This window comes from Loxodonta africana, chromosome 3, assembly GCF_030014295.1.
Source record: "Loxodonta africana isolate mLoxAfr1 chromosome 3, mLoxAfr1.hap2, whole genome shotgun sequence".
NCBI classification, from domain to species: Eukaryota; Metazoa; Chordata; class Mammalia; order Proboscidea; family Elephantidae; genus Loxodonta; species Loxodonta africana.
This window is the reverse complement of record NC_087344.1, coordinates 75,737,496-75,761,511: the sequence shown is the minus strand read 5'-3', so window position 1 is coordinate 75,761,511 and position 24,016 is coordinate 75,737,496. Positions and strand designations below refer to the sequence as shown.

The 24,016-nt window shown below is 40.2% G+C and overlaps 1 protein-coding gene across 7 annotated transcripts in view; it reads right to left on the bottom strand.

Annotated features, from left to right (window-relative positions):
• Window positions 1-24,016, bottom strand: part of MACF1 (microtubule actin crosslinking factor 1) — a 257,548-nt gene that overhangs the window by 153,362 nt on the left and 80,170 nt on the right. For all 7 annotated transcript variants that reach the window (XM_064281771.1, XM_064281766.1, XM_064281767.1 and 4 more), the window contains 17 exons: window positions 23,850-24,016; window positions 22,870-22,982; window positions 22,661-22,767; window positions 21,787-21,906; window positions 21,540-21,635; window positions 20,796-20,923; window positions 20,616-20,709; window positions 20,253-20,407; window positions 19,268-19,544; window positions 18,036-18,164; window positions 17,276-17,353; window positions 16,016-16,177; window positions 14,428-14,532; window positions 13,713-13,808; window positions 11,741-11,866; window positions 8,806-8,958; window positions 7,027-7,181 (listed from right to left, as the gene is read on the bottom strand). In XM_064281771.1, coding sequence (XP_064137841.1) covers window positions 7,027-7,181; window positions 8,806-8,958; window positions 11,741-11,866; window positions 13,713-13,808; window positions 14,428-14,532; window positions 16,016-16,177; window positions 17,276-17,353; window positions 18,036-18,164; window positions 19,268-19,544; window positions 20,253-20,407; window positions 20,616-20,709; window positions 20,796-20,923; window positions 21,540-21,635; window positions 21,787-21,906; window positions 22,661-22,767; window positions 22,870-22,982; window positions 23,850-24,016 — 2,261 coding nt within the window. The remainder of the gene's footprint in view (window positions 1-7,026; window positions 7,182-8,805; window positions 8,959-11,740; window positions 11,867-13,712; window positions 13,809-14,427; window positions 14,533-16,015; window positions 16,178-17,275; window positions 17,354-18,035; window positions 18,165-19,267; window positions 19,545-20,252; window positions 20,408-20,615; window positions 20,710-20,795; window positions 20,924-21,539; window positions 21,636-21,786; window positions 21,907-22,660; window positions 22,768-22,869; window positions 22,983-23,849) is intronic.

The window sequence follows — 24,016 nt, the reverse complement described above, 5'->3', positions numbered from 1 at the left end:
TCACACAATGGAATACTACGCATCGATAAAGAACAGTGACAAATCTGTGAAACATTTCATAACATGGAGGAACCTGGAAGGCATTATGCTGAGCGAAATTAGTCAGAGGCAAAAGGACAAATATTGTATAAGACCACTATTATAAGATCTTGAGAAATAGTATAAACTGAGAAGAACACATACTTTTGTGGTTACTGGGCGGGGGGGAGGGAGGGAGGGAGAGGGTTTTTTACGGATTAATTAGTAGATAAGAACTGCTTTAGGTGAAGGGAAGGACAACACTCAATACATGGAAGGTCAGCTCAATTGGACTGGACCAAAAGCAAAGAAGCTTCCGGGATAAAATGAATGCTTCAAAGGTCAGCGGAGCAAGGGCGGGGGTTTGGGGACCATGGTTTAAGGGGACTTCTAAGTCAACTGCCAAAATAATTCTATTATGAAATCATTCTGCATCCCACTTTGAATTGTGGCGTCTGGGGTCTTAAATGCTAACAAGCGGCCATCTAAGATGCATCAACTGGTCTCAACCCACCTGGAGCAAAGGAGAATGAAGAACACCAAGGTCACACGACAACTAAGAGCCCAAGAGACAGAAAGGGCCACATGAACCAGAGACCTACATCATCCTGAGACCAGAAGAACTAGTTGGTGCCCGGCCACAATCGATGACTGCCCTGACAGGGAGCGCAACAGAGAACCCCTGAGGGAGCAGGAGATCAGCGGGATGCAGACCCCAAATTCTCATAAAAAGACCATACTTAATGGTCTGACTGAGACGAGAGGAATCCCGGTGGTCACGGTCCCCAAACCTTCTGCTGGCACAGGACAGGAACCATCCCCGAAGACAACTCATCAGACATGAAAGGGACTGGACAGTGGGTAGGAGAGAGATGCTGATGAAGAGTGAGCTAATTATATCAGGTGGACACTTGAGACTGTGTTGGCATCTCCTGTCTGGAGGGGGGATGGGAGGATAGAGAGAGTTGGAAGCTGGCAAAATTGTCACGAAAGGAGAGACTGGAAGGGCTGACTCATTAGGGGGAGAGCAAGTGGGAGTATGGAGTAAGATGTATATAAACTTATATGTGACACTCTGACTTGATTTGTAAACGTTCACTTGAAGCTCAATAAAAGTTAATAAAAAAAAAAACCCTATGGACATTCTCAAAGTCAACTCTTCAGACAAAGTTTAGACTGGACTATAAGACATAAAATGATACTCGTGAAGAATGTGCTTCTTAGTTCAAGTAGATACATGAGACTGAATGGGCAGCTCCTATCTGTAGGTGAGATGAGAAGGCAGAAGGGGACAGGAGCGGGTTGAATGGACATGGGAAATCCAGGATGGAAAGGAGGAGTGTGCTGACATAGGAATAGCAATTAGGGTCACATAACAATGTGTGTATAAATTTTTGTATACCAATTTGAGCTGTAAACTTTCACTTAAAACACAATAAAAATATATATACATATAAAAAAAAAAAAAACACTATGGATGCGAGTGGCCACCTAAGATACAACTATTGATCTCTTCCAGTCTGGAGCAAAGTAGAATGAACAAAACCAAAGACTCAAGGAAGAAATTAGTCCATAGGATTAATGGGCCACATGAACCACAGCCTCTTCTAGCCTGAGACCAGAAGAACTAGATGGTGCCTGGCTACCACTACCGACTGTTCTGACCAGGCACACAATAGAAAGTCTTGGTTAGAACGGGAGAAAAATGTAGAACAAAACTCAAATTCATACAAAAAAACCAGACACCCTGGATTGATAGAGCGTGAGAAGCCCCCTATAGCCATAAGATACCCTTTTAGCCTGGCACTGAAGCCACCCCTGGAGGTTACCTTTCAGCCAAATAATAGATTCGCCTACAAAATAATAATATCCATGAGGAATATGCTCCTTTAAATCATCAACTATACAAGACCAAATGGTCAACATTTACCCAAAGCAAAGATGAGGAGGCAAGGAGCGGGAGGAAAACTGGATGGGTGGAAATGGGGCAGGCGGGTGAAAACGGTGAGAGTGCTGACCCATTGCAGGGACTGTAACCAATGTCATGGAACAGTTTGTATACGAATTGTTGAATGGGAATCTAATTTGCTGTGTAAACTTTCACCTAAAACACAATAAAATATTTAAAAAACAAACAAAAAACTGCCAAAATGTCTGTAAGTTAATAGCAACTTCATTACCAGGGGCAGGTGGGAGGAGGGAAATGGGGAGTTACTGCTAAAGGGACACTGAGTTTCTGTTAAGGGTGATGTAAAAATCTGGAAATGGATGGTGGTGATGGTTATACAACATGGTGAACATAATTAATGTCACTGAATTGTCCCCATAAAAATGGCTAAAATGGCAAATATTTTGTTATATACATGTTACCAAAATAAAAATTGTTTAAAAGAAAAAGTAGCAAATGATAAAAGAGTTAATAGCAACTTAAGAAGTTCACTGGGCATATAGAGGAAACTGCAGTGTGAAGAGTTGGAGAAGTTTTTTCTTAAGCATCCCATGCCTAATTCAGGCTAGAAGTCTAGAAGATTTACAAGCACACTGATACATAAACATACTCACACACATACCAAACTACCTTGAATTTCTTCCAGTTGAGAGGAAAATTGTGAGATATAAAGAATAGAGATGGAGAATGACTCACAAGATATCTGTGCTTTCTATCTTTAAAGAATTGATTTTAAAAACCTATTTTGGATAGAGATTAAAATAAACTGAATAGGGTTATCAACTAGTTGCTGTGTATGGATGGTATCTGGATTCTGATTGGAATAAACTAAAAAAAAAAAAAAAATTTTTTTTTTTTTTGAAATCAGGAGAATTTGAACACTTGCCTGATATATGGTATTAAGACATTATATTTCACTGTGTTAGGTATAATACTAATGTGATGTTATTATTTTTGACACACACACTGAAATATTTATAGATGAAATGACATGATGATTAGGATTTGCTTAAATGTAAGGGGGGAAGGGGCAGACACAGATTAGTGACCATGAATCGACCATTGTTGAAGCTGAGTGATAAGGTCAGTAGGTGTTTATTTTACTTTTACTTGATTTTCATACATGATTGAAATCTGCCATAATAAAAAAATCAAATTAAAAACAAAAAAAAAATAGAGATGGAAACCTAGAAGCCAAGCCATCTGGTTAACTAAGAGGCTCATTAGTTTCTCTTCCCTATCTCCAAAAAAACCATTATAATCTCAGCAATTTTTTTTCAGTGTTTAAAAAAAAAAAAACTAAGCTTACATATACAAGGAGAGAATGGGAAAGGACCACAGCAGAGAAGCAACGTCAATTAAATTTTAGGAGATGGGAAGTGAATGGCTGAATGCTAAACAGCTTTGGTTTCACTACTCGGTGAGGTGCCTAGAGCACATATGCACGTATGCGCAAGGGCAGAGGTAAGTAGAAGCCAATAAGAAGCAAGTCATTTTTCATTAAGAAAGCTCCAAAAGCCTAGAAATTGGAAGCACCAGATACCACTGAAAGCAACAGTGGAGGACAGAGTTGGCAACAGGAAGACTGGAGATTTTTCTCTGGAGAAAATGGTGTTCAAAAGCAAAAACCTACAGATGCTGATGTTTGGAAGTCTCCCAGCAAAATGACCAGATCTTTGATCGTCCACAATGAAGACCAGCAGTTGGCAAGCCCCTGCCACAGACACAGCTTCCAACCTGCTTTCAGTGCCTCACTTTTAATAAATGTGGGCAGACAGTCAAGGATCAACATTAGAGGGAAGCCTGTAACGTAAAACAATGAATCCAAAATGGACAAAGAGAGAAAAAATAAATGTAGTGGAAGTACAGACTTTACAAAGAACTGAAGAAAACTTCAAATCATTAAAAAAGAAACAGAAAAGGACTCTATAAGATAAAAAATTTTGTTAGAAAAATAATTTCAAATTAAAAATTTAAGTAAGTTAAAGAAACATTAAAAAAAAAATTAAAATACGAAGAACTAGAAAATTGAAAGAAAACTAGAGAATTGGTTCAGGAGGTCCAAAATTTGACAAACGGGACTTCTTGAAAGGCAGAACAGGAAAAAACAAAGAATAAAAATTATTAAAGAAATAATCCAAGAACAACTTTCCCCGATCTGAAAGACAGGAGTTTTGAGTTTGAGTACAATGACTGCAAAAAGACTTACATGAAGGCACAGCATCCCTTTCAAAGGTTAGAGAAAAAGGAGAGTCTAAAATCTTCTAGAGAGGGAAAAAAGATTTCATTCAAAAGGTAGTGTCAACTGCTCTGTGTCGTGACGGTGGCGGTAGATACGTGATTCTGCGCATTTATCAAAATCAACAGTATTGCTCACTACAAAGAGTGAACTTTATTGTTACGTAAACTTAAGAAAGAAAATGGCACTGGATGTTTCAAAAACAAATCCCAGAAGCTAGAAAACAATAAAGCAATGTCTTCAAGGTTCAGAGTGGAAATCATTTCCAAACTAGAATTCTGTAGTTGGTCAATCAATTAGGAAGGGAGAGGAAAGACATTTTCAGATGTGAGAGATCTCAAAAAATTTACCTCCCATGCACCTTTTTTCAGAAAGCTATTGGAGAGTGTTCTCCACGGACCAGGGAATAAATAAATAACTTGGAAGCAAGAAATTAGAAGATCCAACACAGAAGAGAGGTGAAGGGAATTCCCAGAGTGAAGATGAAGAGAAATGTCAGGGTGGCAGTACTGAAGCAGGTCTACAGAATGGGTCCAGATTGGAACAGGAAGATACAATGGCTCAGAATGGATGTTTCCAAGAGAAAATAAAAATGAAAAGTGCCTGCACTGTTTGCCTATACTGACAGGCATTTTTGAGTAAAGTAGAAGAGTTTGGGAATAAATTCATAACATACAAACAGACTACTGTGTAGTAAAGCATTTAACCTGGCCTGAAGAGGCCAGAATGCACCTTAGAAGCAAGGATGGGGAGACTACATCTCACATACTTTTGACATGTTATCAGGAGTATCAGTGCCTGGAGAAGTACATTATGCTTGGTAAAATAGGGGGTTGGCGAAAAAGTGGAAGATGCTCAACAAGATGGATAGACAAAGTGGCTGCAACAATTGGCTCAAGCATAACAACGATTGTGAGAATGCTGCAGGACCAGGCAATGTTTCGTTCTGTTGTACATACTGTCACTATGAGTTGGAACCAACTGGGGGGCACCTAACAACAACAACAAAAAGAGTTCTGGACTTTGGCCTTGGCCTCTGGGAGGTAATCTCAAAACCCCTGGAATGTCATGATTGATAGGAGTGTCTTTGATTTGTGGTAGGCGTTTTGGGTCACCTGGTATCAACTCATAACACTCTACCACTCGACCTCCAGGGGGCTAGAGATTGAGGTTAGCCACATGAGAAGTATTTGATCAAGCCCCAGTAAAAACTCTGGAACCAAGGCTCAGGTGAACTTCCCTGGTTGGGACTGAAAAAAAAATTTTTTTTTTTTAACTCTGTGCATATTTGTCAGACATCGGTACGGGAAAGTAATGTGTCCATGATGCCATGGGAGAAGACGAGGGAAGTTCCACATTTGGTACCTTTCCAGGATTCTGCCCTATGCACTTCTTGCCTTGGCTGATTTTAATCTGTATCCTTTTCTATAATAAACTGTAACCGTGAGTAAAACTGCTTTCAGTGAGTTCTGTGCATCCTAGTGAATGACCAAATCCAAGGGTGGTTTTGGGGATCCCCTCAAGCTTGCAATTGGTGTCAGAAGTGTGGGTGATCTTACGTAGACTGTGCTCCCTCAAACTGTCATTGACCTAACTCTCGTGTCAATTAAGCAAGCTAAAAAAGTGATTATCAACTCCAGGGAAACAAAAAGTTATACAAGAAATTTAAAAATGTATTCATACATATATTTAGTTACCATTTCATTCATTCTTTCATTCAACAACCATTTACTGAGTAACTACTATGTACCAGGAATGGTTCTAGGTGCTGAGGATACGGAGATGAACAAAACAGACAAAAATCTCTATGCTTTTGGAACTCCTAATAGGAGGAGAGAGGCAATAAACGAATACGTAATCCATTTGGCAGTATTAAGTGTACCAAAGAAAATTAAAGATAAGTAAAGAAGACAGAGAGTGACGGGCAGTGAGGACGATAAGATGAAACAAATAAGTGAGGGAGCAAACGTGTAAATATCTGAAGCAAGCAGAGAAAGTGCAAAGATCCTAAGGCAAGAATATGCTTGTTGTGTTTGAGAAACAGGAGAAAGACCAGAGTGACTGAAGCTGAGTAAGCAAGGACAGTGGCAGAGGATAAGTTCAGAGAGGTAAGACATGATGGAATGAAATTCTCACAACAATTGCCTACAGACTAAGTGGTTCAGCACTAAAACAATTTCATGTAAAAACAAAAAATATCAATTTTAACAAGAATTGTGATTAACTACATTGGAAATATAGGGAGAACGAAGGGTCTGTGTAGACATTTAAATTCTAATTTCCTAGGGTAGGAAGTCAGCAGATAAATGTCCAAAGTTGAAAAAAAAACTCAGGAAATAGAAAAATCACATTATTTAGAAATTTGGAGTCAAAAACTAGAAAAATCTGCTAAAAGAATGGAAAATAGTTGACCCTGAGAAGTAGAACTCTGGGATGGGGGAGGTGATTTTAGTTTTTGTTATGAGTTTTGTGGTATAATCTAACTTTTTATGTGCATATGTATTACTGTAATAAAATAAAATTAAAAAAGAAAATTGGCTATCACTACAAAATCAATCTTCTCAGAATAAACTGTTTATAACCAAGAAGTCTTTAAAAAGGAAATACCACTAACTATGTCACAATGCAACATAAATACTTATTGAAGATCTATTATGTGGCTGGCAGTGCTTGACTTGGTAGCCTTAATAGGAGGTCTTGAGGTCTTTTCCAAAAGAAAAGCTTCCTTTGCTCAAGGAGATCACAATCGCAAATGTGATTCTCCACCAGTTTATTCAGGGCAAAGAGCAGACGGCAGTAATTAGCAGGTGAGCAAAGTTACCTGCTGGCCATCTCAACGGCATCCTTATTGGGCGGAGGGATGAGGAAGCAGACCGATGGCACCATTGCCTCATTCCCTGTGGGGCTGATCACTTTCCATTTGGTCCTCTGTGAATTATCTTCCAATACACACTCATCATTCTTGCAAATAGTGATCTGAAGAGACAAATTCACAAATTATTACTAGTGGATAATGCAACAACCCATTATTAGCCAGTGCCTAATCCCAAGGCTATGATATTAAGGAAAAAATTATTTTGGAGATCTACTATCACTTAGCAAGGGTTCCTACTTTTGACAAAAAGATAATGTGTATAAACATGCAATACAGGAAACATTGTGACATCAAATAAATCAAGGAAGTAAGTGTTTATAAAATACCTTTACATGTCAGGTAACTTAGTATATGAGAATTATAAGGAGGTTTTAAGACCCTTAAGACCAATCTCTCTGCACCTACAACCATTAGAGTAAAAACAAATGAGACATGAATAACCACAACTTTTCTCTTACGATACTTCTTTCTTCCTCCTATCGTCTCACCCAAATCCCTGAAAAAGTTCCAGCATTTTGGAATCACCAATTCTTTCTCTTGGGAGAGAAGTAACCAACATTATTATCCCTCTTTTATAGAAAGAAATACTGAGACACAGAAAAGTGCAGTCTCATTCTTTCTTTTATGCAACAAATATTTATTATATGCCCGGAAGTATCTAGGCTAAAAAAAAAAAATTTTTTTTTTTTTTTTTTTTTTTTTACGGATAAAAATGGTACAAATGGTAAGCACACAAATATAGTTTATAGTCCACATATTCTAATGGGGTATATAGTTACAATGTTATTATTGTGTCCAGTCGAGTAGATTCTGACTCACAGCAACTCTATATGACAGAGTAGAACTGCCCCATAGCGTTTCCTAGGCTGCAATCTTTACGGAAGCAGATCATCAGATCTTTTCTCCTGCAGAGCAGCTGGTGGGTTTGAACCACCAACTTTTCAGTTACCAGCTGAATGCTTAACCACTGCGCGACTAGGGCTCCTTGCGTAGTTATAGTAAAAACCAAAAACCAAACCCAGTGCCATCAAGTCGATTCCGACTCATAGCGATAATACTACGTCGCAAATGCTATAATACAGCAATTTACCAGGGAACGATGGAAGGCACGATCCAGTTTTGGCAACAGAGGTAAAGAGAGATTATTCAGGACTTTGCAAGCCCCATTAAGGAGTTCAGGCTCTCTCTCCAAGAACAATGGGGTATTGTAGGATTTAAGTACAGGAATAACTTCTCTTTTTTTTTTAAAAAAGATCCTGCTGGTGGCAGGATAAAAGAATGCACTGTATGGGGAGGCTGATGATCTGAGTGAGAGAAACCAATGGTCTAAACCAGGGTAGTAGCAGCAGCAGGGATGGAAAAAAGTACGTTCAAGTGAGAACCACAAGATAGTATTGACTTGGTAGCCCTTCTAGCTAGGGAGGGTGGGAAGAGAATAAGAAAAGGGAGAGCCAAAGACATCTCCCAGGTGCTACAAAGAACCATTTATTTCAACACTTAGGGAACTGGGTGAGTGATGATGCCAATCACTGAGGCAGGGAGCAGGTCAAGATTACAGAGTTGAGGCTTTTTAAAATAAAAATGATGGGAGAGATTTGATCATGTTTAAATTCTGATAGGAAAAACTATCGCGTGATCTTTCCTTATTATCATAACCCTAACTGAACGTATTCCTTCTCCCTCCGTTCTCTCTGGTGCCCAGAGGTACCCTTTCCACCTCCTCACCTCAATTTGCCGATAGTCACAGATGGCCTTAACAGAAATGGTGCTCTTTAGCACATGGTCTGGACTGCGAGGCTTTAGCTGAACAATGGTTTTTGATCTCCCAACAAGGCTGGCAACGGAACTCTTGGACTGTATAAGTTGCTCCTTTTCATCCTACAAAATGAGAAGAAAAACAAACAGACATTAATGTTGCTATTCAGGGTGACAAAGTCAGCAAAGAACACTGAGTGCTCCACTCCCTCAGAGAAAATCATTTCTCAGTTAAGCAGGGATCCTTATTGGAGCCATCTTAGGAATACGAGATAATGGAAAAAAAAAAAAAAAAGAGTATATTTCTATCTTCTACTAAGTGCTTTTGTACTTAAATTTTGTAGCTTTCTCCCTCGGCCCCTTTCAATAAACCATAAAGTCACATGCAAAAACAAAACAAAACAAACAAAAAAAGCTCTAGCTGCCAAATGTGGCCATACAGGTAACAAAGGATTTCCCCAAATAAGGTTCAGAGAACGCAGAAGTTAAAAATAATAATAGTTATTATTTTTATTATCGTTATGTTGGTGTTGTCATATTATTATTATTCAGTTTCTCACTGGTAGAAGCCAGTTCTTGCCTTCCTGCTTAGGAGAAACTAGAATTATACTTAAAAAAAATTTTTTTAAAGAATTGTATCTCCCAAGCTCTATTACAAATATTTCATTTTCTTAAATTGAGTCACGGTTTCTAGAGGAAGCTCTTAGTTCTTCAGCAAACAATGCTGTTGTTAAAGGCATCATGATAAATGATTTAGAGTTTACCTTTTAGTATCTTGTAATTTGCTGTATTCATGTAAATTTTACCAGTTTCAAAGAAATATCATGCAAAATGGAAACTCTCAAGTTTCTGCAAACCCAATTATCTTAAAAACTTCTTGGAATAAAGTTTTTAATAAGGATATATATCCTTATATCCAATGGACTTCTTGTCAACAAAACTGGTAGCAATCTACTACCAGTTCCATTAGAGAGTAAAGAATAACCTTTATCTATTAATCAGGATATTTCAAGCCGATTTTGAGGTATGAAAGTCCCCAGAAGAGGACTTTCTTTGGATGGAAGTAGATGTGATGAGAGTAAAGAGTTAATAATGTTAAGAAATGCCATTAAAGAATAAGAATATGCATGTAAAGAAAAAGAAATGCTTAAACAAACTACCTGTGCCTGTCCCCGGGAGCATGATTGGAAGAAATACAACTTTAACTTATTAGTTAAGAAAGAGGAATGGAATATATATCAGGGAGACAGCCACACTTTTCCATACTTGAGAGCTCGTCTACCCAGTTCAGTTTCCTTGCATTAAAGATGTCAATCTCTGTCTAACCCACAGCCAAACATCTCAAGCTCCAGAGACAAGTGCTCAGCGTGGTAAAAGTTCTGAAAAGAATCAGAAGCCAGGACAGATGCTCCCGAACCTGTCGGACAAGCTGAGGAGCAGACCCAGGTGACTCCATGCCCCGATGACGCCGCCAACCCGATGCCCCTGACCTGGAGAGGAGGGAAGAGAGCAGCAACCCTCGAGAAGAGAAGATAGGACAACAATAGCAGAGGAGTTACCCTGTGACAGAAAGGTACTCTGCAGGAGGGAGGAGATGACAGCCAAGTATTATCTTCCTCCTTCACACATGTAGTACCATCAAGAGAGACATTCTAGAGACAACACCTGAAAAGTCAGAATTTTATCCTTTATTCCAAATTAATTAAAATAACAGACTATTGGGCCAGATGAAACAACTAATGTAAACCCATTCATAGGTTTACAATATCTGAAAGTGTACCAAAAAAAAAAAAAAAACCAACTAATGTTCACAAATGCCCAAATCTCACCCACCAAAAAATGACACTGTTTTGGATTATTCTCGTTCTCTTATTAAGAAATTTCTATTGAAATGATCTGGAGGTTCTCTTGGTTTCTCACATAGGAAAAGTTAATTTCCCTATATACACACTTCTATCTTAAAATGAGAGGTAGCTTCAGTCCTGTCTTGCCAACTTAGTGTAATATACATTAAATAAATGTAAATAGTCTTGCTGCTGATTTTAGTACCAGCATTTCTAAACAATAATTCATTGGAGAAAATAAATATAAAATTGATTTGGATTAAATACTAGATGCAAAATCTATTTTCAAAAAGTTAATATTGCTGCATAAATAAATTGGACAAATAGTATGTTACACCTAATTAAGATTTTAATATTGTCCTTGACTGATTCAAAATCAATTTCTAATGCCTCATCATTGTTGCTCGCTGCTGTTGAGTTAATTCCAACTCATGGCAACCCGTGTGTTAAAGAGTAGAACTGTTCCACAGGGTTTTCTTGGCTGTTATCGTTACAGAAACAGACTGCCAGGGCTTCCTTCTGGGTAGACACTAGGTGGGTTCGAACAGCCAACCTTCAGGTTAGTAGTCGAGCACAATTCGTTTGCACCTCCCAAGGACCTCATCATTATTATCAACAGGGAAAAATTCGACTCGAGTCTATCTCATTGTTTTTTTTTCCTTAAATTCTCTTTTGCATGAGAAAATAAAAAAGAATTTGATGTTGCTAATCCCCACTGCCCTATTTTACAGGTGCTACGCCTCATTTACATCTCCAAATTTTGAATTAAAATGGAGACAATGCAAAGAAAGTATGGTGAGCATTAAGTGGCTCAGGAGGAGATGACTACCCTTTACTTCAATAACATACTCAAAAGAATCTTATTAGCAGTTTCTTTAAAGAAAGAAGTGAAAAAAGGAAAGAAAGGGACACAACAAAAACTTATTAAACTCTATTTGAATGTTAGCCAAACTTTATAACATTAATCAGTGCCCTGGAGCTTTCAAGGATATTAACAGCAGCTGCTCACATGGTTTACTCTGCTTCTCAGAAGTAAACAACCCCACTGTTGCAACACCTACCATGGAGTCCTGGAGCAGGTCCTCAAGGCGGGACAGGCTGGTGTTATGGTCACAGGAATACTTCCGTTTGATGGAATCTTGGAGGTTCTTCAAGAATGACTCCAGGTCTCGTGCGTCACTGAAGAACTGTGGGGATTTAAGGAAAAGATGTATTGTGCCCAATACATCACAACACAGATGTTAACTAAGAAAGAACAATCTTACTGTGCAGAGCTGAGCAGAGATGATTATACTCCACTGGGTTAGTGATGGTTCATTATGAGGCCCACAGAAGTTTAAACTGGAGGGCTCAAAATGCCATATTAGTAAAATATTAGTGGTGACCACCACCAAAAAGGAGCCCTGATGGCACAGTGGTTAAGAGCTCAGGCTGCTGACCGAAAGGTCAGCAGTTCAAATCCAGCAGTTGCTCCCTGAAAACCCTATGGGGTAGTTCTACTCTGTCCTATAGAGTCGCTATGAGTCAGAATCTACTTGACAGCATCAGGTTTTTTTTTAACCACCAAAAAAACTCAAACCCACTGCCATTAAGTTCATTTCAACTCATAGCAATCCTATAGCACAAAGTAGAACTGCCGCGTAGGGTTTCCAAGGCTGTTTAAGTCTTTACAGAAGCAAATTGCCACATCTTTCCTGCGGAGCAGCTTAGCCACTGCACCACCAGGGCTCTTTGGTGACTACCATCCAAAAAACGAAACCAAACCCACTGCCATTGAGTTGATTCTAACTCATAGTGACCTTACAGAACAGAGTAGAACTGCCCCACAGAGTTTCCAAGGAGCGCCTGGCAGATTCGAACTGCTGACCCCTTGGTTAGCAGCCGTAGCACTTATAGTGACTGTAGGGCCTACTAAATCCTAAAAAAAAAAAAAAAAGAGCCTACTAAATCCTGAAGAAGTTAGCTTGCTTCCCACCCCGCAGAAATAACTGTTCTTTCCTCTTGACTTGTGAAATTTAGGTGTGAGGTATATTTCATGAAAAGCTTAGAGGTCAAGGGATCAAATATGTTTCAATTCGTTGCTATGCTCACAAAATGATCCAAAAGCCAAATTAAATCCACTGCAGTCAAGTTGATTCTGACTCATAGCCACCCTATAGGACAGAGTAGAACTGCCTCACAGGGTTTCCGAGGCTGTAATCTTTACGAAGCAGGCTGCCATGTCTTTTTCTTGCGCAATGGTTGGTGGCTTGAACCGCCGACCTTTCGGTTGGCAAGCAAGCGCTTTAAACACTGTGCCACCAGGGTGCCTACAAAATGATTAGGGAGAGTGGTTTAAGGAAAAAACACAGAGATAACAGCTTATTTCCTCCTTCCACTGTCACCTGAAAACAAATTGCATATTCTTTCATGTGACTGTAGCTTAAAAAAGACTGGTCACAGTATTTTCCAAACCCTCCATTAAGAGGTGGAGTCTATTTCTCCTCTTCTTGTATCAGAGGTTGGCCATATGACTTTCTTTGGACAATGGCACATTAATAAACGTGACAGAAGCAGAAATAAAATGTCTGTGCACTGGGGCTTGCTCTTACTTGCTGCTTGAGAAATGCAGCCACATTGTGAAGAAGCCTAGGCTAGCCTATTAGATGCTAAACACACGTGGCCTTGAGCCCAAATCACCCCACCCAATTGTCAGACATGTGAGGGAGGCCATTCGGCCTCAGCCTACCTGCCAGCTGCCTGCAGCTGTGACAAAGCTCAGTTAAGAACAGAAGAACCATTCAGCTGGGCCTCGGTCAAATGGCCAACCCACAAAATCAGGAGCTAATTAAACAACTGTTTTAAATAACGAAGTTTTGGGGTGGTATTTTATACAGTGAAAGCTAACTGATTAATCTTCACCTTGCATGCACATACACACACAATCTCTTCCCTGAATGAAAAAGGGTATTCCCTTCACCTTCCCTGATGCACGCATATACATGCACACAGATACACACACACACACACACACACACACAGAGTTCACCATACCTGAAAGTAAGCAGTATTCTCCTTCACGTGCTGCTCAACACATAAGCACAGCTGCTTCATCCACTGTAACTGGGACTGGACAGCAGCACTGTAAGCCTGCAAGAACCAAGCGCATAGACAGAAGGGCATGAGTTTAACAGGCTCAATATGTATGTGCTATGCTCTCTTCCAAGTACAACTCTGCTAATGATAGAGAAGCCAACAGAAGAGACATGGAGATACTTGACTGGTATATGCTCAATACTGCCCGTGAAAAAGAGGCCTGCTTTTCACTCAACATGGTTTTGTTAGAAGAGGTTACATAGAAAAGTTCTCTTCCGTTAAATGATCTTGTTAACAAAACCCAGGTATCAATAAACCCATCCTAGCCTGCTCAATCACCTCTCTGGTTAGCAGGGTAAAGGTGCTACACCAAAAAGCAGAGGGATCTGTCTGGAAAGTTATTTGAAAGAAAATGGTCCAGGTCACTTTGCCTCATAAAGTGGGGAGTCAATGTATCTCCTCCTGCTGTTCTCAGTGTTCTCCTTAAGACTATCAAAGCTGTTTGCAGTCTTTGAGGGGCTACAGGAACAATGTGAGGTAGAAAGGGATAAGACCCAAGACAAATGATCCCTGACACTTCCTCCAAGTCTCTCAGTGGAACAAAGCCAGCAATTTGAATATTTTTCTAACAATCACCTCTGAGCACTTGACTCTCACATTCTCAGCCACATACCTCCACAGTCTGCTTGGCTGGGTGGTTCTCAAGTGACAGCAGCTCTGCTGTATCCTGGAGAGACCGAAACACATCCTGCTTCTCCTCCAGCTCCACTGTCAGCTCCTGAAAGTTTACGCAATAAGTGCTGTTCAGGGAGGGACAACAATAATGAAAAAATGCTCTGTTCCCTGTTCTACCTCAAAGGAGCCTATAACACAGTATCAGTGGCACAATGAGATGTACACGAAGTACATGCCAGAAGATTTCAGAGAAGAAAAGTGCTGGAATTATTGGGGAATGATTCACAAAAGGCAAAGGGCTGGAGCTAGACTTCAGTGAGGAAACATGGAATGATCACTGGAGGCAGAAAAAGGAGATCATCTGGCCGGAGTGGCTAGCTGGCATCAGCACCCACCTACACAGGACATGACACACCAGGAGACCAGTACCCCTGACTGGCTGGCTTTGTTCAGACTATTCCCCAGCCTGCAGTGCCCTCCTTTGACTCTAAATTCTAGAGGACCCAATTTAAATGCCAGCTCTTCTGTGAAGCTGGCACTGATCCTTACAGATTCTGTCCCTTTTTCCTTGATGTTTTTGGTTATAAAGCCTAATTCCAGTTCTCACATTATCCATATATTACTCAGTCTTTCTTCTTTACTTCCAAAGAATTATATGCCATTCGCCAACCAAAAAAAGCTTACATTTTTTTAAGAACTCTAAGTCAATGGAATTGGCCATCAGGTATCTAAAGAGTTAGTGAAAAAATTCCTATGTGTGCAGAGTAGAACTGCTCCATAGAGTTTTTAAGATTGTGTTTACAAAATCCTTAAAAATTCTTTGAGATATGGGAAGTACTAAAAGCAGCAAAAAATAACCTCCACCTACTTGTATATGTCTTTCACTGAAACGTAAAAAAAAGCATTTTCCCATTGTACAATGCAGAATTTTTCTTCCCATTTTACAGATGAAAAAATTCAGGCCAAAAATTATTAAATGAATTAAACAGAACTCAGAATTTGTAAGAAGCCAAGAGTAAACCCTAGTTAAACAATACTATTAATAACAATTTTAACAGCAAGATGAATAACTATCATCATCACAGAACTACTAAGTTCGTCTTATGTACCAAGCCCTGTGCTAAGTGTTTTGCCTATATTAGCTTATGAAATCTTACTCAACCTTTACAATAATCCTATGAAGTGGTGTTATTATCCCATTTTATAGAGGCCCAGAGAGATTAAATGACTTGCTCAAGGTCACAGAGCTAGTTGACGGAGGAATAGAATTTGAACTTAGGTATCTCTCACTCCAAACTCTGTAATCCTAGCCAAAAAGCTGTGTTACTTCCAGAATGACTCAACTTGCAGATTGCTGTTCCACTCACCCAAAACACTGTCTAAATGCATTCTAAATAAATTAATTCTGGGGCTATACTGTTCCTCCTCCCATATATTCCTCTCATATGCAAACAAGGCATTAAGCAGGGTCCCCTTGTCTACCCAGCACAGTGCAACTCCAGAAACCCAAGTTCTCAGCAGACTAGCCCTCTGTCTCCTTCTGCTGCTATTACATAAACATGATAGGCTTGTTGTGCTAGACTCACGGAGAAGTAATTTCTCTTGGCTGAGATATTGGGATTGTTGTCACTCCAGTCATATGCTAGTTCCTCCTCCTCCTTCTCATTCAACCAGATCAACTCAGCTGTAGCTCTGGAGACAAATTTATGCAGGCTCTGAAGGTGCCTCATCCGGAAGCTAGAAGTTTCCTAGATAAAGCAAGGATTACAAGGTTAAACTGTATCCATGTATTTGCAGAAGACAGCACATTTGATAACAAAGCAAAGAGTAAGTGAAGAAATAAATTTAGCCTTTTTTTTTTTTTAATTTTTATTTGCTTTAAGTGAAAGTTTAAAAATCAAGTCTGTCTCTCATACAAAAATTTATATACAGCTTGCTCTCCCCCTAAGCACACTCCTTCTTTCCGCTCTCTATTTTCGTGTCCATTCGGCCAGCTTCTGACCCCCTCTGCGCTCTCATCTCCCATCCAGACAGGAGCTGCCCACATAGTCTCACGTGTCTACCTGATCCAAGAAGCTCACTCCTCACCAGTATCATTTCCTATCCCATACTCCAGTGCAATCCCCGTCTGAAGAGTTTAGCCTTACTTTTCTATCCCTGGAGTCCTAGTGGTGCAGTGGTTAAGCATTTGGCTGCTAACCAAAAAGGTTGGCAGTTTGAATCCACCAACCACTCCTCAGAAACTCTATGGAGCAGCTCCACTCTGTCCTGTAGGGCTACTATGAGTCAGGAATCGACTTGACAGCAATGGGTTTGGTTTAGGTTTTTGTTTCTATCCCTGGGTACTACTCCATGGATTCAAGTTTAGCACAAAGCATCAGACTTGCATATAGGACTCCTAGAGCCATCTTCAATTCTAGCTAAAAGCTAGAACTCACCAGGCCTTTGTGAGGCTCTGTGAATAACAAAGGATCTAGGCCTGTTCTACTCTGTACAGTCTTGATGGACAGGAATGAAGAACAGATAGAAGAGGGGTTCTCTCTTTACCAATCTCAAACTTCTGGTGTTGAGTGTCTCAGGCATGTTTAGCCACTGCTTTGGTGAGGCCTGATTGCTAAGAGGTGTACTACTTACTTAAAACTTTGTGGAGCAGAGGTTTATGATCCATTAAGAAAATACAGGAAATGTTACAATACATATGAACAACTGCACAGTCAGTGATATAACCTAATGAACAGAAAACCAAACCAGGCCAAACCACGAGACTTCTAAATTGGGGGAAAGGGGCCGTTGGAGGGAACCAAATTCTCCAAGGGCAGCACACAAGAGAGCCAGTCAAAACTCACCTTCAGTTTACAATACTGTGTTTCCAGCTTCCCAAGAGTTTCAACATAGCTGGTATGGAAATTTTGGGACATTTTTCCCTGATAAGAAAGAAATGACATGAAAATACATTAGAGAACGAGTAACTAAAATGAATCTATGTGACGGTTTCAACTACATAAATATTATATCTGCACACAGACAAGCACTGGTTACAGAAGCTTAGACAAAAAATCCCTGGGTCAAGTTTATAGCATGGAGCAGTACTGGGTGGGCAAGAGTTCAGCAGGGTGAACACAATTGATAAGACTTCACTATCTCATGCTTCCAGCAATTCTGAGGGGTTTCTAAGCAAAACCTATGCTTGATGACTCCCAAACTAATTAGGTTGCTTTTTTGAAGGAGAGACTGAAATAGAAAACGGGAAGACAGAATGAGGGAGTCAGAGGAGTGACTGAGGGGATAAAGTTTCTCTGTATCAGCTCTCTATTGCAGGCAGATGACGAAATGGAAAAAGCATGAATTTTTACAGGCATCAGGTTTGAGTTTGGAAACATACCAATTTTGACCTTAGAGTTCAATATTACTTTTTAGTAAACAGGGGTTAATTAAATACCTTTCTCACAAGGTTATTTCAAAGATTAAAAAACAGACACTTCATGTGAAAAGGGAATATGTTGTTATATAGGATACAGTATATGGGTTATTCTTTTCTGGAGCCCCCTTCTGCATAGGGATGACTGCATTGTGTATGCTCCCATGTGGGTTCTGAATGCCACTCACTTCGTACAACCTGGCCTCTTTGACGCTTGAGCCCAGTTCTTCTACGCTGGTGTGGATGTGCTGCTGTGTTTCCAGCTGCAACTCCACACTAGGCAGGTCGTTACCCCATTCTGCTCGCTCCAGTTTCATCTGAGAAAGAAAAATTAAATATAATAATTCATCATCGAGTTGGCAGGTAAAGAAAACTGTCAGAATCAATGTTTGGGCAAGTGGCTTAGAGGCAGAAGATTGGGCAAACGGTCATCTAAACATTCTCCATCATTCTATGACCTCTTACAGAAAAATACGCCATCAATCATCTCCAAGAAGCAGCAGAAGCAGACTCTTGCCAGAGGCAGACTCTTGCTGCTGTGTTATGGGAATACATTCCTGAATTTATTATCTAGGAAAGGGTTTTCACAGGCTGAAAATACATATTTTTCTTTATAGAGTCTCTTCTCTACTTCACAATCAAAACAGACAAAGACAGAAATTGCTAAATATTTTTGCATCATTCATGGCATCAACTACTGGCCAATGGGAGATGATTTTTAAACAGTTAGCTTGTCTTTCTACATTTTTATTTACTAGTGCATGGGGAATCCATCATCTGCGGATGGGAAGAATTTAATACACAGCAATAGGGTTAGAAGGTTAGAAGGACAAGAAAGACAACATCAAACTTGAACTGTTATCCAAGAATATATGTGAATAGTGCCCCTTGGAGTTATGAAACACAGCTGACTTGCTTAAAGAGTTGAGACCAATTTTTTAAAAAAGTGAATGATAAGCTCCTTTGCCAATGAAGAAATTTCAGAAAAGATAACTGAAATTTATAGACTCTGTTATTTTTCCCATAAGCTCTCACATAGGCAGTCAGCTGAAGGGAACAGATTCCCAAAGGGCTTCAAATTCAAAATGCCTAGGCCATACTGTGTGGGATTTTGAGAATCCATTTAAGATTTAAGGAAAAGGTGGCTTAGGTCCCAGATAGCACAGAGCCCTGGTGGCACAGTGGTTAAGAGCTATGGGTGCTAACCAAAAGGTCGGCAGTTCGAATCCACACAGCCGCTCCTTGGAAACCCTACGGGGCAGTTCTAATTCGTCCTATAGGGTTGCTATGAGTCAGGATTGACTCGACAGCAATGGGTTTTTTGGTCATATAAGAGACACAGAGCAACCTGACCCTCTTAGACAAACTGCTAGACTCAGTACATAAGTGAACTACACAGACATTTTGGACATATACCCACCTGCATCTCCTCTACCCAAGACAGTAGTTCATACACAAATCGGAGATTGCCTTCATCCTCAGAGGAAGAGATAGACACAAGTTCAGCCCGAGTCATGGGTTTTCGGAACCAGGAGGTAGAAGAAGAATGGGTTCCCTTGCTCAAAGGTTCTGCCTTTAGATGAGTAGTGGTTAAAGCAGATGGTGGAGCCAACTCAAGTGTAGTAAAGTGGCCCTTCCGATACAGGTTTGTGCACTCTAGACGCAAGGTGACCAATTCATCCTGCAAACGCATAACCCTGAAATGAGAGAAGGAAAGGACTTAAATTTTTAACATACTTTCAAAAATAAAATTTTTCCTATTCATTTTACAAGGCTGTGGTTAAAAAAGGAAAAAGAGAGAGCTCATATCAGAAGTGTTTAAAAAAGAAAGTGTTATATGAATGCAAGGTGATATTATTAACAACTTCATCTAGTTGAAAGTCGTCTTTGAGGCAAATGCCAAATCACAGTGTTAACTGGAAGGAAGCAAATCAATACCTGTTTATATAACTCCTGGGTGGATAACAGACTAAACAAAGGATTAGGAGTCAACACATGTGGGTTCTGGTTTTGGCTCTGCAAAAACTAACTGTGTAACATTAAACAATCCTTGTCTCCTCTCTGGGTCTTGGTTTCCTCTTCTATAAAATCAGTACTTTGAATCACCAGTGGTTCTAGACTAGATGTGATAACACCCTGCAGGTCACTCTGAAATGTGGGGGCATGTTAAGATGTCATAAGGAATCCCACAGGTATTTAGTTATCAGGGGCCTGCAATAAGGGGAAACTGTCCTCCACCACAGGAATTTTCCTGTCCAAAATGTCTGTAGTATTCCCACCAAGTCATATTAGAATAAATGAGCTCCAAGATCCTCCAAGTCAGTGCCTGCCTCCTAATGCACTCTTGATACATAAGCCTTAGCAGGAAGAAACCAACCTCCCCTTTTGAGTTCCTTGTTCCTCACCTAAAAGCCAGCTCTTCTAGCTGATAGTAATTCTCATCCCGTAGGATCTGGAGATCCACCTGCAGCTGCCTGATGAGACCTTCACATTCCTGAATGTACATGACGACATCCGACTCATACTGTACTGGTTGTCCTGATTCCAGGTGAGCAGCATCCTGAGACAGAAAGGAAGGATAAGAGTGGGAAAACTCCCATGGCTCCTACCCACTAGGGCTTGGGGAGCCCAGGGTTTCACTGCAGTTCCAAGATGTAAGGACATTAACACAGTCGATTCCTCAACTGTTACCTTCAACTATTAGAGCAGAGGATGAGAAGTGGAAAGCATGTGATACAAGAAGTGAGACAAAACAGTCAGAGACTCACAGCCTGCAGAGTATTCTTAGCTAGTGTCAGTTTTTCTTCACAGTTCAAAGCACCATTCTGGATTTTGTTTGCAATCTGTAGCAGCAATTCCAGCCTAAAATAAGAAAAAAATCATTCAAGCTTGGGGCTCAAAGCAACCCAGTAAGTAAGTGTCAGATCACCCTCAGGCTCTGGACCCACCTCTCTACAGCTGGCCGAAGTGATTTCTCTCGCTCCAACATCTCGATGATGAGCTTTCCCCACTCTTCTTCCACATCATTAGGGTGATAACCCTGGGGCAGTTTAATTCGGCCAAATTCAATCCACACCTAAAAAAACCAGAGACATTCTTTCAGTTCAAAAACAGCCATACCGTCAGTCTCAGTTTTTATTCTTCGTATGTCACTTCTTACTTTTTTATCCAGCCACTCAGCAGTTTTTCTCATTGTTAGTAAGAGAGAAACAACTGAATATTTCGCATTAGGACTTCACACTGAGGTAAAAGCAAAAAAAAAAAAAGGAAAAATCACCTCTAAAATACAGGGACTCCCTACTCTGAATCATTCCGCTCCTACATTTTTTATAAATCCTCCTGTCCTCTCAGTGATGTCCACTCTGGGAAGGTTAAATGCCCATTTTTAGGAATCAGAATGTGAGTGGACATCCCTTTTCTTCCTATCCAGAGAATTAACTTCCCTCTGAAAAGCAGGAAAACTCATCCACAAATTTCAAGAATTCGGAATAAACATATACCACTTTTCAATAGGTCTTTTAAAAAATACAGATGGTTAATACTGCCCCTTTGCCCCAAATTTTAAAGACTGGCACAGAGTATTGCTATTAGTGCTGGTTGAGAAGGGGACACACGGAAATCTGTCTTAAAAAGAAGTGACAATAATGAAAAGCAGGAAATCCCAAGTCTCAGCAAAGGATATGCTTCCTTACCTCTAGTAATTTATATAATTCCTCGATTCTTCCTTTTTCTCTCTCCTTGGCAAGAATTTCTGTTTCTTTGAAGTGTATATATTGGTTATAAAGTGCCTACAAAGTTAACATTTGGTGAATGAATGAATGAGTGCAAGCAATAGGGCTCAATTTTTCAAACTGTTTCACCCAAAAGCAAGCAGCAATAAGCTCTGAAGCTTACTCCCTAGAATGAATTTATAAACATAGTTTCAGCCCATGACTTTACCTTTAATTCAACAGGGTTCTGGGGGAAAGATTTATCTGACATCAGTATTGTGTGCTGTTTGATCCAGGGAATGAGGGAGTCCACCCGGCTTTGGTATTCTTGCCACCTGGCGTCCACTTCCTATTGCCAGAGGTAAACATCATACATTCTGTGATCAGCAATATCCAAAACGGCACAGGAGAACGTAGCTCAGGCCACTTGAAACCACATAATATCCTTCCCTCTAATTGTTTAGACAGTGGCTCAGTTTAACACTCAGAGTCCCAGTTTCAAAACACCCCAAGGGCTGACAGTATGGGATTCAATTTCCTGACACTTAAAGGCTACAAACCAAGCTACTAAATATATTCAGAAAAGATCTATGAGATACTTAATCAAGCTAATATTAGAGGCTGAAAAACCACTGCCTCAGCTTGAATTATAGCTAGGGATGGGAAGGGTGTTCTTTGCTGGCATTTAGTACTGCATGGTCTGTGTTAGATACTACAAAATCTACAGCAGGTAGACTCATTTTCAGGGACTAAGGACAAATTCCATATATGATAAAGACGATGTGGATTCAGTTTGCCCTGTATACAATGAGTAGGAGCTCTTGGTTGTGCAAAGTTAAGCACTTGGCTGCTAATCGAAAGATCAAAGGTTTGAACCCATGAGCTGCTCCACAGGAGAAAAGACCTGGTGGTCTGCTTCCATAAAGATTATAGCCTAGGAAACACTATGGGGCAATTCTACTCTGACATATGGGGTTGCTACGAGTCTAACTGGACTCAAATGCACACAACAATAACAACATACAATGAGTGCTTAAGAAACACTGTCTAATCAATCCAAATAAATCAACATTTGAAAGTATTTTAGAAAAATGTTCTTTTACCGTAGCACTGATCCCTTCTCCGCCCTCAGGGACCTTAGGGAAGGCATCATAAATGGAAGACACGTAAGTGATAACAGACTTTTCATCTGGAGATGGCACATCCACATCTGAGAGAGAAAGGACAAGAAATTTCTTAGAGCAAAGGAACCTGCCAGGAGAAGCAATCATGAATACATGCCAAAACTCACTCGGGTTTTATGAACTCTCACCTTCTGCATCCAGTAACCGGGTCACTCCCAGTCTTTCTGCCACTTCGAAAGCCTGCTCCAGATTCTCTCGGTTACTTTGGATTTGTACCCTCTCCATATCTACCAGATCAGGTCTGTAAAAGTTCACCAGTGCACATGAAATGCTTCCACCTACACATCAAACATGAGTTCATACCAAGAAAAGCGTCTGAAACCATCCCGAACCTGAATAACACTGAATGAGTTAAACGAAAAGCCAAGAGGTTAAAACGGTGCTAATTCCACTTTCAGTGACATACCAGAAACCCAGCGCTCCCTAGTTACAAACTTATGTAACAACAGATTCATTAGATTTCATGGGAAAAGTATCATAAACTAGTGCAGAGTGAAATTTGGGTGTGTTTATGACCATTAAGAGCTCAATGATTTTGACTTCCGTCATTCAAAATTTCTTTGTCTTCCTTACCCACCCCACTCCGGCCACCTGCTGTTCCTCAACCACTCCAAGCAAGCCCCTGCTTCAAGCCCTTTGCACTTGCTATTTCCTCCAACCGGAACACTCTGACCCCAGAGGTCTGCATGGCTCATTCCCTTCCAGTTCTGCACAAACATCCTCATCAGAGAACTCGTCTCTGACTATCCTGTCCAAAGTACTAAAGCCCTGTCTCTCTGTATCCTTCCATTGCACTGACCACTGTGAGACAGCATACATTTATTTGTTTACTGCCTAGTCTCCCCAGGAGAGCAAGAACTTCTGCTGTTTTATTCACTGCTATCTGTTCTACTCTGTCCTGTAGGGTCACTACGAGTCGGAATCGACTCGACAGCACTGGCTTTGGTATCTACACTTAGAATAGCAAGAGCTCAATAATTATTCCTTTTTCAAATGAATAAGTGAATCATCCTTGATTCTTGGTTGAGGGAAACATGGCATTATAACTAATTACAAATAAGAGAAGAGAAGCAGCCCCTCAGGCACACTGAAATCCCACTGTATTTACCTGTATCGGTGAATAAGTGCGTTGAACATCTTCCCATCACTCCAGCAGGAGGAAAAGTTGGTGCATTTGATTCCTGTGTAACCAGCTGTCACCTTCTGGGTCCACAGGAGCAGCTTCTCCTTGGCTGACATGTCCCCTGACTCTCCACTAATGTAGATGTCAGAGAT